Source organism: Dromaius novaehollandiae, chromosome 3, assembly GCF_036370855.1.
Source record: "Dromaius novaehollandiae isolate bDroNov1 chromosome 3, bDroNov1.hap1, whole genome shotgun sequence".
NCBI lineage: Eukaryota > Metazoa > Chordata > Aves > Casuariiformes > Dromaiidae > Dromaius > Dromaius novaehollandiae.
Window position 1 is genome coordinate 5,284,346 of NC_088100.1, and position 17,539 is coordinate 5,301,884.

At 44.2% G+C, this 17,539-nt stretch overlaps 1 protein-coding gene across 4 annotated transcripts in view; it reads right to left on the reverse strand.

Annotated features, from left to right (window-relative positions):
• Positions 1–17,539, reverse strand: part of TFAP2B (transcription factor AP-2 beta) — a 31,775-nt gene that overhangs the window by 11,034 nt on the left and 3,202 nt on the right. Inside the window, exons 2-6 of one of the 4 annotated variants that reach the window (XM_064508297.1) lie at positions 17,313–17,339; positions 15,642–16,100; positions 15,299–15,454; positions 10,417–10,477; positions 2,251–2,470 (exon numbers count right to left, since the gene is read on the reverse strand). In XM_064508297.1, coding sequence (XP_064364367.1) covers positions 2,251–2,470; positions 10,417–10,477; positions 15,299–15,454; positions 15,642–16,100; positions 17,313–17,339 — 923 coding nt within the window. The remainder of the gene's footprint in view (positions 1–2,250; positions 2,471–10,416; positions 10,478–15,298; positions 15,455–15,641; positions 16,101–17,312; positions 17,340–17,539) is intronic. The other 3 variants (XM_026093819.2, XM_026093821.2, XM_064508299.1) reach the window with 3 other exon arrangements.

Genomic DNA, 17,539 nt, shown 5'->3' on the forward strand with positions numbered 1-17,539 from the left:
AGCCTCAGTTATTCTAGGAAAGAGCCAAAATGGAAAGAAGAACGAGAAAAAGAGATCTAAAAGGCTCTAAGGGAGAAGGTAATGTGCGTGTGTGTCCGTGAATAAATAGAAAAGGAGAAAAACATTCATGAAACTAATGGAAATGTTTCGTGTGTGCGCGCAAAGCCAATGCTGGGCTACTGGGAGGAACACCTAAAAGCAGAGTGCACTATATAAAGGATTGCCTGAAGGAGTATCTGGATATCTGCCGGAGGTTACAGACAGGGACAATAGAGGGATGAACGAGCTATAGATGGGAAATACAGAACTATTGTTTGGACACCTACAGATATGTACCCGGAGAGTAAGTCCCCAGGGGTGAAATTTTGCCACCTGTGAAACTAGTGGGAGTTTTGGCACTGGGATCAGGGTCCATCCCAAAACTTTAATAGTTTATATCTATAGCTATATATATAAACTTATATATATATAAAATTAACAATCACACTTAGCAGAAGAAAGTCAGAAGTGACAGAGAAGCCTGGCTTCTCACTATTTTATATCAAAGCAAACAGGAATAGATGGCAGAATTGCAAGAGAGCAGCTTTTTGTATTTCATTCGCTCTGAACCAAAGGCTTGTCTAAAACCCAGACGCGAGATAGGAACTGAAGTCAGCAGCAGCCAATGATTACGTCTTGGGCCATCTCCAGAAATCCGCTGAAGTTCAGTAATGATGTTTCTTTACCTTGATAATTACATTTTCTACAGTATATCTCTCAGATGTTCTCTCTGCTCCATTTGCAGTTATACAGAATGAGCAGACCGGCTGGCATCTGTAAGTAAAAATCCCTGCTTCTTCCCCTGGCACGGATCACAGCTGAACACCGATTACAGAACTCACGTGGAAGCGCATCTATTTAAGGAGACCCTACGTCTCATCTACATTTTAGGATGAGTGACTGTGCATGCAGCAGGACTTTCCCTCTGCTCCAGACACGGAGCCGGATCCCCTGATGTGATAACAGACTTTGCCCAGGCTTCGTTCAAAAACAGCTTAGAAAAGATGTGGCTCAACTGCTCCTATAGGGTAGCTGGCAAGATCTCTACTGCTCTCAGATTAACAGCTTTCAAGCGCCACCTGAGATTTATTCATGGCCAATTTATATGCATTTGTTCCTGTCCGGGTGTTATCCTTTGTCTTCCAGCCTGCCATATACCCCCCAGGTAGAAAATGAAGTCTTATCCCCTCTCAGCCTTCCTTTGGCTTGTGAACTGTTACCTTGTACCACATCAGCCCTTTCCTGGCTAGAGATATACCCTTATCTCACCTTTCTCACAGACGAATCACACTGACAATTCACAGTCCTTCAGTCAATATCAAGAACGTAAAGGCTGTCTCCCTGTTAAGTTTTTCCAGGCAATGACCTCGGGGCTTAAATTCTTGTTACTGGTACCCAAATGCATGACTTCTCACTTGATATGAAGAAATGGCAACCAGGCTGCCAGGTCGTGCCTTGCTACTCTTTTTCTTCAGATAACATCAATTAATTTGGGGTCCAGATAACATCAATTAATTTGGGGTCTTCCGCACAGTTCACCAGCACATTAGTGGGTGATTTTCACAAACATGAAACATCATAGGCCTCAAGACCAACCTTGAATAATTCCACCAGCAACCTTCCTCTAGATGGAAGCTGTTGACTTTCAAAGCTATCTGTTGTTGACTTTTCTTTAACCAGGTACTTACCTACCTTATAATTCTCCTACTAATTCCCTGCCAACTTCAGTGATGTCCCACGTGGCACCTGTTAATTGCCTTGTGGTTATTGCCGTATAGAGGACGCCCCACAGATCCCTGTTATCTGGGAAATATACTGTCTTATCCCTGAAATACATCAGGTCCATCGTGCAACATCTAACTTCCACACGCCCACGGTGGCATTTTATCCTATCTTCCGTTTGCTGTGAGAGCCGAAAGTGGAGGAGAGAAGACAGAAAGGGTCTGTGTGCGTGCACAAGGGTGAAAAACATCTTCTACTCTAAGCTGCTTTAATAAAAAACCTACATGGCCACATCTTTCTCTATCCTTCATACATTCCTCTCGATGCCTCAATACAGTATCTTTTTTACCTGAGCCTGGGCATTACACACACACGCACATCCTGCTGAGATAAGAAGATCAAGGCATATCCGAGATCCTCTTTCCTGCTGGCCAAGCATTTCTGGTAGGGAGAAGGACGCCCACACACCCGCTCGCCTCGGCCTCTTACCTTCGGAGCACTCCTCCGAGGAGCGACGCGTTGAGACACTCGGGAGGAGAAAGGCGTCTTTGAACTTCTCCCACAGTGACTTTGTACTTTGAGGTTGAACTAAGCAAAGACAAGCGGCCAGGAACGGAGCAAAACACCTCGCCGGTATTGACTGAAATTCCACCCAGGAAGCCATCTTTATTCATCATCAAAGAAGTAACAGATTTTGGAGGAACCGGAACTGGAGAAAGAAAAAGGGGAGGAGGGGAGAGATGAACCATCACGCCACCGAGGAGCACAGCTAGCCACGCTGCCTCCGACATGCACCACAAAAGGAAAGGGGATTTTCAATCTCCTGCTACCTCCAGCCACTTAAAGGGGTGCTGCTCCACCAATCCTCTAGAAAAGTGCCCCAAGAACCAGGGATAGCCAACAGCGTGGTGCTCGTATGCCTTGTTCCTTCACGAGAAGGTAAAACACACCTTGTTAGCACCAACTTCGTGTTTCGGATCTAGGCTTGTCTAGAGCCCTCTGATGCCTTTCTGTACAATGGACAGCGCCTGGCACATTGATGGGGGAAAATAAGGAAAACTTGCTACTTTTGCTCATTTTTCTACTATTCCTATTGCTGAGCTAGGAATAAATTCACTACACTAAAGGAGGTTCTGCCTTAAATAAATATCGAGGCTGGAGGATACAGCAACTAGAAGACAGCTCTATTATTGCTTTGTGGTTTTATTAAGTCTGGTATGTGAAACAAAATGAGCCTTCCAGTTCAGAAAAATGATCTCCAGAAAAAAAAAATCTGGTGTAACCATAGCATTCACCATCTTGATCATATCATACTATCCATAGAGTAGCACAAAGTAGTGGGAACTCTCATGTCCCCGAAAAAAAGCTGATCTAATTACTGTAACACATATTTAAAGGAAGCAAAAACAAAAATAAAAACATTTTATTCTGCCCACGATAAAACAAAATATTTCATTTATCTGAGAAACTAGTAAGGTTATTTTAAGAACAACCAAAGGGCTTAGAATGAACTAATTCCTATAATAGCAAACAGACTCACTCAGAAATAAACAAAAAAATGGCTAAAGTAAAAATGAGAGCAATCCCCTAGTGACATGAATTTTGTTTACAAATGAACTTAAATAGCTCTCTCATAATTGTGTGTAACTGTTATGATTTACAGCAGGTGCTCTAATCAATCAACCAATCACTTTAATTTATAGAGAGCCTCGCTGCATTTTCCCAGTTGTTTCATTTCTGCGAGTAATTGATAACAAACCGTACTTAAGGTATGTTTTATGCAGGAGTTAATAAGAGCTGACAGCTGCTACTGCTGCTTCCTTTCGGAATCGCTGCAACGTGCATTTCCTTATAGAAAGCGCGCTCCTAAATTGCAGATTCGCTGGTGGTAGTCTAGTGGCAGTCTAGCGGGCATGTTTTAGAAGAGAAGACTAATTGATTACACACCCTCGTAGAGCAGATACTACTTCACAATCTCCCATTTCCACTCAATCAATTGCAAAACCAATTCGGCAAATAATAGGGTTCTATTATGCACATATGTCAGCTATTTAGGTAGTTATAATACATGTCAGTTAAGTAATAAAAGCCCTGTTTATTTGCAACATATCTGGAGAATCAAACCATTAGGGTTGAGGGGATATTTAAGTCGTCTGGAGCTGCTAAACAATAAGATCGGGTATCCTAATATATTACCAAGTGCTAACTACTGGGCAATTGCCAATTTTATAACCTCAGTGTATGGAATAGACACAACCGTGTTTCACTGTTTTTATTACAGATCATTTCCTACCGCCAGACCAGACCCCCACAATAAAAGCTCTATAACAGCGAAAAACTAAAAGGCAAGTAGATTTCAGATATACATATTGCTTCACATGCCTTGTACATAGTCTCCAGTATAAACAAATTATTCTGAGTGGCTTTAGTTCAGGGAATCGGAGAGTGGAATGAATTCCTATTTCTCTATTATTTTTAGCTAGGCATTTTATACAGCTCATAAAGGCGGTTTCAAATGGTTTGAAATCGGCACAGAAACAGTTATAAAAGAGTTAGAGGCCCGTTCCTGCTTTTCTTGCTATTACTAGGTATTTTGCCATTGATTCAATGGGAAGAGACTCCTTTGGGGTATCAGAGGTAGCACTGGCATTCAAAATATATATATATATCTGTGTGTAAGTGTATCTCATATTTCATATACTTTGTTCTGCAGCGTCACTGGAGTGCAAAATCCCGAAAAAGAAAAAAAGAGTTAGATTAAAACACTGCCCCAACAGAGATATTTTCATGACTGGCATTTTTCTTCGGACAAACACACAGTCTCGCTGGTTCGAGTACACCTTTACAGGGGCTATATTTAGTGCCCAGTTTATCAGGTCACTGTCCAGTGAACTGAGAAATTAAACAAGAGGCAGCAATTCCAAGAACATCTGATCTTAGTCTAAACTCACTAAAGAGAGAGAGAGGTGCCCGTGTAATGTTTAAATATATCTCACCCCACTCGCTTTGGCCTTTTGGAGCACTTATTACATTAGTTAACCTTTGAAATATGGATTTTCGAGTGTTCGATATTTTTTCCATGCAAATTGCCTTTGGTAAGCAGGCTGGCTCCTTTCCCTGCTATGCTGAGCCCTCTTCAGCTATTGTTCTTACCAGTGGCTCACCAAAAATGACTAAATGAACATACCGATCAGCTGGAGTCTAATAACTCTAAACCCATTTGAGAGTCTTACCAGGCGGTGTAAGCATAACTATCGCAATTTCATAGCTTCAGAGAGATGTATTTTATCTATCCTCTATATCTTCTGTAAATTACCTAATGCTTCCTTAAAAAAATGTGTTTGCCACGGAATGAATTATCCCTATCTTTATCATATCTGTATGTTTAGCATGGCTATAGCGTTTCAGACGGAGCCCAGCCAGTACCAGAGATAACGCAACGTGGAGGTTTTGGTGGGTGAACAAACACCCACGGCCGTGTGTGCAGCTGCATGTGGCAGCGCCCTGCGTGCATGTAAACTGTGATAAACTGTAATGCGCGGGGTGTTTTTAGTCGCTGTCAACTTTCCCGGTCGGTTAGGGATTGTCGTAACTGTTGTGATGATACAGAAGAGCACACACATATATACACGGCGTCCCCGCTACCTCTGGTTTAACTTTATCCCATTAATATAGTTCTTGTTGTTCCCAGCAGCAACTGTTTTCCTTTCACTCACAAACTCCTTTCGGCGAGTGTGTGTGAGCGCTCTCACCATCCACCCTTCCCAAATCTTTCCCTCCTTTCTCCTTCTCTCACCCTTTCTCTCCTTCTTTCACTCTCACCCTCTCTCTGTTCCTCTCTTTCTCTCTGTCTTTCCTTTCCTCTGGTTACTTTGCATCTCTTTGTCATTTCTCCCCCTTCCATTTCTCTTCAGCTTATCAATAAACTGAGAGAGCAACAGTAGCCGCTTGATTTGTTAGTAATTATAAGCATACTGTTCCTGCAAACGGGATCTCTAGATGAGTGAGATCGCTTTAAAACGACAGCAGGAAATGGTGGGGAAATGGAGCATGGCGAAACTCAGCGTGAAGCTTTCAGTTCTTTACATGTTTACAATTTTCTGTGCATACATTAAGTCTTAGGTTGTGAGGAGTTTTTTTTTTTTTTTTGGTGGTGGTGGTGGGTCTCTGTTGGGCTGCTCGCCACGAACGCGTGGAAACGCGCCCCAACGCACACGCGCGAGAAGAAATAGCAATAAAAAGAGCATGTCAAGAGCACAAAAAAAAAAAAAAAAAGAAAAAGAAAAAAGAATCGTTATGCCCTGAAAACAGCTGAATAACCATTCTCTAAGCTATGAATATCGTTGCAGTAAACCTGGAGAATAACAAGATAGTCCACCAGTCAATCAATCAATCAATCCACCGATCAAAAGAAATGTTTTGCATTAAAAAATGTCGTGGACAAACTTATTACTAATGAGTTATCGGACTGCTGTCTTCATACCTTGGGAGCTACCTACTGGGCCTAAAACGAGCCAAAAGCTCTTTGTCCACCATAGCAGCAAGGCTTGGTAGTTGCTGCTGATTTGGTCTGGCTCTGTAGGCAAGTCTAGGAGCCCAGGAACAGTATATGACCCGTTGCCACTAAGTTTCGGTTCTTATTTTCTTCTTAATGAACACGCACAGAAAGTGGGTATTCATGCTCCCTTCCCTCCTCTGCCGCTCGCCTCCTCCTCCTCTTCCTCCCGCCCCCTCCTCCTCCTCCGCAGCCCCTATGCCCCAAAGCCAGGAGGAAATTTCAAAGTGAAATGTATTCCCTCGAAATTGTTTCGCATTAAATTAAAGGTGACGGTAAGGTCCCGGCGGTCTTCCAGGAAAAGGTGCCCAGCACAGTGACACCGAGGCACAAGCTCCGAAACAGCGTTTGATTCCCAGGTCTGTCACCTGAAAGCCTGTGGCCAGGGTGGCTTTCAGTTAATCATTTATTGCCGGATACTTCAGGAAGGGGGTGGGGAGGCATCTCATGCTATGCGATTAAAAGAAATGTTAAGACACCTCTTTTCATATGATTCTTTAAAATAATACAAATAATAGCGCGTGCGTACGCAAGGAGACAGTGAATTAAGGTGTTAGGGTTAAAATGGCCTTTCGTGCTAAGTCAGATGTGAGTGTACCGACAAGCTCCAGAAAAAGCTGAAAGTAAATAAATACATCAGGATAATTTTAAGGTCACTGACTGTGCCCCAGAGTCACAAAAAATTAACTTTGGACTCGGGCCATGCAGGATTTTGAAAGACGACAACTTATTTCGCCATAGCCCGTGCCAAACAGATTTCAGATGAACAGTTGACAAGGGGACCCGATCTTTTATTCCTAACAGACGGAAAACCTTCCCTTCGTTTCAGCAGAAACCGAGGGAAGGCCTCAAAACATGTAGCCGGTAAGCTCTTAAAGCCGAGTTAAATCTGGTATTAATGCTCTTGATGATTATTATCATCTCGATGATTTATCTGGCTCCCTCCCTCCCACTTCCACCACCCAAATCTTAATGGGACTAGGAGTTAACGATGATTTTTTAATGTCTCGTTGGATTTTTAGACTGCTAATGTACCGCATCCTTCTCATTATTAGTTTATTGATTGTTCATTGACCAGCCCCCTTCAAATCGTATTAACCACCCTCTGCCAGTTTAGATTAGGAGGGTTTTAAAAGCACCTTTCATTATTTCACCGCCACCACCACCACCACAGTAGAGTTCAGGCTTGGTAGCTTAATGCTAGCTCTAATGGGGCAGCTAAGAGACGAGGGGCCACGGTCCCTGCCTATTGCATTAATAGCTCAAAGGGGGCTAATACAGAAAATTAGCCTTAAACGAGCTCTGGAGATCTCCAAATGAAAGAGCCATTTATCACGCTGGCTACCTTCACTCCACTCGTTTGCTCTCTCTACTGGGAACAACTCATTTCCTCTTAACTAAATTACTTCAGAAATGTCAAGTAAGCTCAGATAGCAAACATAACAAGAGGCTGCGTATCTATAATCTATTGTGTGGGATCGATGCGCAAGATAAATTGATAGCTGTGTATGAATCCCCATATAATCTCCTTAATATTTTTGGCAATCCTTTTGCATCTCTGCATAGATGGATAGAGAGGTAGACGGATGATTCCCTCTGCAGGCCTCAAAGACCACAAAGAAGTAAACACTTAGAGGCTGGATGACATAATTAAGTTTATGCTTTAGGTCTGTATCATATATTTTTTTCACTACATTTTTATTACAGCATTTGAAACACTAAACTAAGTTTTTGGTGAAATAGGCCCCCTTCAACCCTTGTCTACAAAGTATTTATCACGAAGAGTATTGCACTGCACAAAAATCAATCAATACCTATCTGACCGTCATCTGCCTGCAATAGTGACCTAAGTCTAGATAACTTATCCTAACTTCAGAGTATATCCTTACAGCTTGGAAGTGTGGAAAACAAAGAGAAAGTCCTGCTGAACCCTTTCTGCGCTGCTCCTTCTCTCGTTCTGATTAAATATTGTCTGCCACAAAAGTGCCCTACTACTTCTTGCAGGCTTCTCTTCCTTTGCACCCAAGAAACTCGCTGTGCAAAAAGAAACCGAGCTCACAGTATGCCTTTCCGCTGAAAAGTTCCTTAGAGCTCAGCATTGCCTCTAAGAAAGAAAATGCTGCTACACTGGCTTTAAAACAGCTACAAGCAAACGCTAGTATCTTTTCAGTTATTTCCGAAGTGCACAGGTATCCTATGCACCATGGTTAAACTCAGAGTATCTCTCCCGATAGCTGCAGATCCTCTGGGTGTTTGGGTCTCTGTGTGTGGCAGCTGCAACTGTAGCGATTCCAATGCCCAGGCACTGTAAGCACATCCCAATCTATACCTAAGAGCTCCCTCATAATTATTATAATTCAAATTTTAATTTGGCAAATTTAACCGCATGATGCTCATTGTCTAACTGTACCCGTCAGCATGCACATTATCTGTCTCTGCTATCCTCGTCATTTGAAGGAGGGAGAGACACAGGCAGAGAGAGAGAGAGAGAGAAAAAAAAAGAGGCTATTTTTGACTGGGTGATCACACACAATGCAGAAGAGCGTCCTGCGAATAACAAATTGCAAAACGAAAATGCGAACACGGACCAATGTTAAAAAGAAGTCTCTCGACCACAAATCAACCACCAATTAATCAAATACACCCAAGAGGAAACATCGTATATGAGCTATCAAGCGAGGTGTGGGGGGGGGTAGGGGAGGAGGGGGCAGACGGGAGTGGGAGGGAGAGAGAGAGGGAGAGAAAAAAAGGGAAAAAATACAACCAGAAGCCGTCGTGTTTCAGACCCTAAGCACAAAACCTACCGATCACATGCAAACTGAACTCATTTCATTAAAAACTAATTACAAAAAAAAGATTGCATTAAGGCAACTTTTTAAAGGTCTTCCCCCCCCCCCCCCCCCCCGAAAAAGTCCTTGGTCTTTTCAACCGGTGGTCATAAATGATGCTGTCAAATGATCTTCAAGTTTTCATCTATCCTTCCTCAAATGACTAGAACTTCATTGTGTGTGTATGTGTGTATGACTGTACACGAGGATTTAAAGAAAAACAATAAATAAACGGAAGGACCTCCTGGTGCCTTCAATACATTTTAAATAAACACCCTCACTATTCTTTTTCTTTGCCTCCCAGAAGATCATCTCTGTTAAACTACTTGCAGTTTAATAGTTCTGCATTTGACAAATAATAAGGTCCTGGCGATAAGTGCTGTTGATAGTAAACATAAGGGACAGCATTGCTAACTCTCATCTCTGGTACTTAAAATTGAATCTAGAAATAGAAACTCCTTAGATAATTAAAGATAGCTTTCCCTACATTTGCAGCGTGTGATCTGTTTAATGTCTATCAGCATAACACAACACTAATCGCCAAGCATCTTCAAGTGACTGTCAGAGAAATGTAAAAAAATTAAGCAGCTGCAATACACCCAAAATGAGTTATTGTAATTACATTTAATTAGTTTAATTAGTTAATTATTTTGCTTACAGCTGTACAAGAGACTGCAAACATTTGTTAATATCACATTCCCTTTAACAGTATGGGGTGAGGCTGCAGTCGCACTAAATCATGCACGCATATGTAGAAAGATTAGGAAAAAAAGGCATGTGGAAAGGAGGGATTCTTGGAGGAAGGGGGGAAGGAGTGGAGGCTGCTTTTGCACCGACGTGCATGTCTCTCCCCCGCACGGCTGGATCGCCTGGGAAATGCACTGAAACCCCAAAGGGGCTCAAAGCCGGGCGGGAAGGAGGGGGGCCGGCTTTGGGCATGGGGGGCCCCATTTGCCAGCAAGGTGGGGGGAGAGGTGGCAAATTCACATCGGGGTCAGAGTGTTTCCCTACTCGAATTGCTATTGGCAACAGCGCAAAGAAATATTTACAACTACGTGTGATTAATCCGAGTGCAGCGCAGGGAAAAAACCCGCTTCTCCTTTCACACGTCTTTCCTCTTCCCTTCACTCTATCTACCGACCCAATCAGCTATTCATCTTGCTGCCATGTATGCCTGCTTCCCGGATAAATTAATTGCCCCAAAGTAAAAATATATCATGAAGATATTGCTACACAGTAAAAGTTTGTCTAGCTTGTTGGAATAATCCATACCTTTTTTAATGACAGACTGGTCCAATAAGTTCATACCGCTGTTATTGGCATCTTCAACTGACTGTGGATATAAAAACATCACTATTCAAATTGACTGGATATTAAAGAATCGCGTACATAAATCATGTCATTCCATACTGGAGTTTCTGTTATTTCCATTTATATTAATTCACTAGGGGAGGAGGGATTTATTATTATTATTATCATTATTATTCCCCCAGATCGACAAGGAAATGAAATTCTTACAAATTATATTGTTTTCTAATAAAAAAGGAGGTGTGAAGCATATGGGGTGCAATACTGGTTTTGTTATCTTATAAAACATAGATGTTGCATAGACTTTTTTTGCATACGATAAAGCTTTATATTTCTTTCTTTGAAAACCTAGCAATTTGGCAACATCTGTAAGATCTATTGCATGACATAAATGAACACGATTAAGAACAACTTAAATTCTCCCTCCCCTTTTCCCAGCCTCCCCCCCCTTTTTTTTTGTTTTGTTTGTTTGCTTAACCCTGCCACATCTTAATAATTCAAGGGCCATTTACTTTTTATATATAATAGTTTACATTATGGACTTTTAATTAAAGCCTGAGCAATTCGGAGTGCAGCGCAACGCCCACATCGTATAGGGTACAAGCAGAAAGAGATTTACAGCTCCCAGGGTTGCTTACATGTCCTGAATTTGTGGGGGCGGGAGTGTCCGTGTGTGGGAGGGGGGACGGGACTGCACATTATCAAAAGTCTAAACTATTAAATTGACTGCCTAGAAAAAGTCTCCCGGTTTCCCTACCAGCCTTTTTATTAATGTTATTTTATTTTCGGCCCGATGAGGAGCACACCTGTTATTCTGGCATTAACTTCTTTAGGAGGGAAGAGAACAAAGACGGACAGGGAGGACAGGGCAAATGTTTCGTTTCTTAACATGAAGTTGCGATGTATATATATAAAAAAAACGAGTACACAAAAATTGCCGCTAAATCTGCGTTCGGCACAGCAAAATCATCTCCTAAAAAGCAGTGATGTGATAGGAATAATTTATGGCAGAATTACGACAGGTTCCGTTTTAGGATAGATTCTGGATTCCAGCTAGAAGGAGGATCTGAGGGCTGCTCTTTTCTTTCTATTTTGATCATTAGTTGAGGTTTTGCTTTTTTCCTGGTTATTACCTATTCGGAGAGTTTTCTCCTTTTTCCCTGATAAGGAAAACCTCTTTACAGCAAAGCAAAGCCTTTCTTCCCTATTATTTTAACTTTATCTTTGCTACACTGAATGGCTGAGTCTATCCTGCTCCTGCCCTTATCTCCCGTTCTTCCTGCGCTCAGCAGAGACTTTCAAGATGGAATATGATTTAGGAGAAAATTACATCTCCAAAAGGCGCACCGAAAAAGAAAAAAAAGTGACGGACTGATTTTTTCTTGAGATCTTTCCTCTCCTTTCATTTTCCTTGAACACACACACACACACACACACACACACACACAGAGTGGCTCCTGGTGTCCTGCGTTTGTGTGTGCCTGCGCGTCTCTCCCCTAATCAATAGGCTACATACCTAAAGGGCACAAAATAAAATCACGGAGGCTTCCCTCCTCCCCGCTAGCAGCCACCAAAGGGGGAGGATGCGCAAATCCTGCAGCCTGCTCGCCACTCGGTGGCCCAGAAGTGGAGGTAAGTGTAAAACGCCATCTTCCCTCTCCCTTCTCCGCCCTCCTCTCCTGGGTACACGGCGCTGCACACGCTTTATGTGCGTGCCCTCCGCTCGCTCCGCCAGCAACGTGGGTTAGTTGTTGTAGTTAATGAGAAGACTCCTGTCTGATTTTCTATCTAATTACGCCCTCCTGCTGGGTTTTTGTACAGGATATTCGCTCAGCATGCTGGCAGTTAATAGTCACAGAGAGGATCGTAAAGATTTAATTAGGACTGCATGCGGAAACGTGGAAAAACAACTCAGACTTTTAATTACTAGACTTCTTTAGTTAAAAGTGATACCAGGGGTTACTTTCGAAGAGACTTGGGTGTTTTGGTGCAGCTGAACTTTCCAGCTCGCTACCTAGCAGGCAGAGGTGGTGGCTGCCGCGTGTGCGGGTGAGAGGAGGAGAGGAGGTGTGTGTGCAGGGAGGGGAAAGGTGATGAGTTTCTAGATATACTTAGGAAATCTGGAGAGGAAGATTCCCCTCCCTCCCCTCCTCCAGCAATCAAGTAGCACAGAGCTACCTATATATCATATATACCTCATTCAACGGCTAGGAAAATATCTGGGGGGGGGGAGTTTAATCTCTTTTTCCTCTCTCTCCAAAGACTCTAAAGCACCTGGATCTTCCCCTGTAGATTTTTCTTTATCGTAGCTTTGCCCTAATAAGACCCATAAATCACACTTTGCCTAGTTGGTAAGAAAAAAAATATCCTGGGTTGCAGTGGTGTTTTTCAGAGTCTCTATTAGATGAAGCAAATTGGTTTTCAATAAGGAGGTCTTTTCTTCCCCGTTCCCTGTCTGTACGGTTGCAAACTGCAGACTGAAAATTCCTCTCGAAAGGGGCAGCAATGACAATGCAATCCAGTCTGTTTACAATAACAGAGCGCTATCGTGTTACAATCACTTAATTATATCCCTGGACAATGGGTTACACATGGCCTGGATTTGGTGTTTATATAACAACCGCTGCTTCTTTCTGTCACGCACTCCCTTTTTTTCCCCCTCTCTCTTTTTCTCCCTTGTCAGCCCAGCCCATTCTTATGACATCTGTTTAATCAGAGACGCCTAAGCTGAAGAAGAGATATACGTCCTTATCTATCTACCCAGATATCGCTTCAACTTTTTAGAAGACTTCGGAAAAAAAAGTGATCTGGGACCATTCCTGGACATTCTCTCCAGTGACTACGGATAATAGGTGTATGTACTCCTTGGATAAATCCATACAAATCCATATCAAAAATCAAGGTGGAAAACTGCCCAGCTTCATCTGTCACTAATGGTGGAGGGGAAGAATAGAAAATGCTCAGCGGTAGGAGTGAGTTTTGGGCTACCTTTCCCGCTGTCTGTGCTAACTTGCAGTTGGACACTTCTCCCTTCACGTGCTTCTCCGTGAGTCACCCTCTGTCCCTCCTCCCCCAGCTTAAGACCAAACTTTTACAGATGAGGGCCCGGGCTGGTCCCCCAGGGCCCGGTGCCTCCTGCTCAGCCCAGCCCGGGCGAGAGGCCGAGGCCCCCGACGGCGCCGCCGGAGCGGCCGCGGGGTTCGGGCGGCCACCGCGGGCTGCGCTGGGGGCCGGAGCGGCTCCCCGCGCCCGGAAAGGAGAGGAGGAGGAGGACGCTTTATGGGAACTGTCCGAGAAGAGTTTTCCCTCTTTCTCCTTCCTTCCTTCCTTCCTTCCTTCGTCTTTCTCTCTCTCTTTCCTTCTCTATTTTCCTCTTTCTCTCTCTATCCTTCCTTCCTCTCTTTCTCTTTCTCTCTTTCCCTCTCTATTCCCTCTTTCTCTCTCTATCCTTCCTTCCTTCATTTTCTTTCTTTATTCTCTCTCTCCCTTTCTTTTTCTCCTTTCTCTTCCTTTCTCTTACACTTCTTTCTTTCTTTCTTTCTTTCTCTCTCTCTCTCTCTCTTTCCCTTCCTTCCTTTCTCTCTTTCTCTCTCTTCTCCCTTTCCTTTCTCTTTCTCTTTTCCTTCTCTCTTTTTCTTTCTCTCTCTCTCTCTCTCTTCACAACAGTGTAAGAACAAGAGAGCAAACAATTACGGACTTTCTTTGCGGGAGGTGGAAATATCAAAGCACTAGTTACATCTTTCAGTTACAGATAAAAAGAGAGAGGGAGAGAGCCCCTCTCTGCATCCACCGAGGCCAAAGCCGCCTGGACCCGCTCGCCAGCTTTGCCTGAGTGAGGAAAGCGAGACGGGACCCGTGATTCCTGCCCAGGGAGGCCAGGGGCTACCCCCAGATCTCACAAAAAAACTTGGAAACCCGCGGAAAGCAGCGCCCCGGTGGCCACTGAGAGGAGGCAGGAGGAAATCCATGCCGAAACCCTTCCCATTCCTAACGCACTCGCTCCAGTCCTCATCACCATCAAAGCTCTGAGATTTTCCCGTGAACCGCTAAAAGAACCCGCAAGCCAAGGCGATATAATCCCTCTGCTCCTCTTCCAGTGCTTCTTTTATTAGGATCTTCAGCAGGATCCCTTTCCACGGCTATTTTTTCCTTCTCAGCCTCCTTTTCTCTCTCCTTTCCCCCCCCTTCCTGCAGTGACTTCCATATAGTACCCAGCAGTCCAGATCTTTCTTTATTCCATCTCTGAATATATATATACACACACATATATATACATACATATAAATACATATATATACATATATCTCCATAACATATATATATTCGGAAAAAGGAATAAAAGCGGACGCAAATCCCGACTTCGAAAGCCTAAGGCAAGATCTGGCCCCTGAAGGCTCCTGCTCGGGGGTCCCCAGCTGACTGGCCTTACCCACCTCCAGCAAGGTGGAAACCAGACCGAGGGCCCCAGCACCAGAGCTGTTCAGGGCCTTTCTGTTTTAAGCGAATAACACGTGATGACGAGTTTCGCGTGGGATGGGGGGAAGCTGGGAAATAGTGTGCACTGAGCCCCGTGAAACTCCTTTGTTACCCAGAGGAGCTAAGAGACCAAATTTAAAATCAGTGCTACCCCTAAGGACTGTATTTAAAAAGGGGGGGCTGCCTCGTTCCTGGTGGCGTGTTGTTGCATCATTATTATTATTACTATTATAGTTGTTGTTGTTGTTATTGTTATTATTATTATTTCCCCCTCCCTCACGGTTGAAGAATAAAGTAGCTTGACAGTTTCATCAAAATCCCTAAGCTGCAGGAAATTGGTTAGCAAGAGCTGCTATTTCCTGGGAAATACCTGGAATTTGAAAGGCCGGCTTGAACTCTGCCAGCTCTCGAAACACGTGGAATATTTGGAGCAGTGTGTCTGCCTGCCTGTCTTCCTACTGGGTTCTGCTAGCTCTCCATTTAGGGGAGGGTTTACCAAAGAGAGCCTGTGCGTGATGACATTCTCCTTTAAAAAAAAAAGAAAAAAAAGAAAAAAAAAAGGGAGCATTAAAATTATAACCTCCAGCGCGACAGCAGGATGGCGAGCCGCCATAGAATTGCTGGAAGGCCCCCTGGGGGGTTTCGGAGCGAGGCCGCAGGCTGGGGGAGGCTCGTGCCCTGCCCGGGGAGCAGAGAGGAGCGCGGTGCCTTACCTGGACCTCCTCCATGCCCGGGTGTCCGATGCCGTGCAGGGAAAGGCTGTCGCCCATGCCGGAGTCCAGGCCATGGTGGGCTGAGTGCAGGAGGACGTCTGGCCGCCTCACCGAGTGGTAGTCCCGCCTGGGGTCCAGGCCCGAGAGCTGCGGCAGGGCGGCCCGAGGCTGTGGCAGCAGCGACCCGGTCTCCGATCCCACCTCTTGCCTCTGCCTCTGTCCCCAGGGGTGCTGCTGGGGCTGGTGCAGGGGGTTTAGGGAGTAGGGGTCATTGACATGGGAGTAAGGGTCCTGGCTTTGGTGGTAAGGAAGAGGCTGGTAGGGGGGTGGGAAGTAAGGCGGCTGGAAATCCGAGGACGGGGTGTGAGACAGCGGAGGAGCGCTGGAGTAGGGTCCCTGCGAGACGGAGCCCAGCTGGGACAGCCGGGAACTGTGGCTGGGCACTCCATCATGCCGGTCCTAAAAGCGAATTAAATAAGAAAAAAAAAAAACACAAAAGGAGGACCTTTAAAAAAAAAAGGCACAAACCCGGCAGCAAGTCGCCCACCCCAAAATAAAACTTAAGCCCTAAATAAAAATAATAATAAAAAAAGGAAACCCGTGTTCAAATGCATCCCCCTCCCCCGCCGCGGATTAGAAATATTCCAGCGTTTCTCACCCAGATCGTGTCTATTCCCAATAACTACCAGGAAAGGGGGGGGGGGGGGGGAGAAATGCTAAATGTCATAATTAAAAATGTAGGACTGGTGTTTCGTATGCGTGTAAGATGCGTGACTTCAGTCCAGTAATACGATTCCCCCCTCCACCAGCCCCCCAAAATAAATCCGAAGGTAAAAAAAAAAAAAGAAAAGTTCAAAATGAACCCCAAAAAAGAACCCAGCCCTCCAAACAACCCACCCCTTGTCCTGCCTAAAGTTTCCAAACATCTATTTATTCCCTCTGCTGAAGTCCTGAAACTCAAAATCACCAACCCATCTTCACGTGGAAAAGACCAGAAGGAAAGTTGCACTTCTCGGAGGACTCCGAGGTAAGAAGTAGTCCGGGAATGGACTTTAAAAAAAAAAAAATCAAAACACGGGGGCTCGCTGTATAAGGAGAGACACCCCTAGGAAAAAAAAATCTCAAACAAAACCCAAATCAAATATCGGTATTGAACAAATCCAGCCGCTGTGATTTCTGCAGCAACTTCCAGTGTCTTTTGTCTCCTTTTCCGATATTATATTCCGGAGCACGGGGTGGGAGCGGGGGGGGGGGGGGTCGTCATTGTAATGAAAACTCTTTGGGGTGTGTGGGGGGGATGTGAGGGGGGGAAGTGTGTGCGAAAAGGTGGGAGAGGAGTTTTGTCCAGCTCCGCCGAGCTGGAGCTGCGAGGCTAAAGTAAACAAGAAAATACCTAGTCCGCAAAGTGTAGTTCAAATCCCCACAAGCAATGGCACACATGATTAAAAAAAAAAAAAGTTTTTTTCCCTGCTCTCCCCCCAAACACCCCTAGCTCAAATCGAGAACACACAATGCAAAAAGGGAGAAGCAGCTGCAAGCCTCCTCCAATTATTGTGCTAAATTACCAAGCCAAAGGCGTTTAAAAAGAGAGAGAGAGGGAGAGAGAGACAACAGATCGAGAGAGAGAGAGAGAGAACATGCAATTCTAGTACAACATGGATCCAAACTCACCATGGCGGAATAGGTGTGGACTAACATCTGGAAATAAAAAAAGTCTTGTAATAGCTAAAAATAAAATAGTGGCGATAATACTACTAATTGGAGGGAAAAATATCAAGGAGATCTGCAAAGGGACGTGTTGGACACAGGAGAACAGCTTGAGATATTTCGAAGTCTATCCATCAAAAAAAAAAAAAAAAAAAAAAAAAAAAAAAAGGACCAGTGCCCCCAAAACCGAG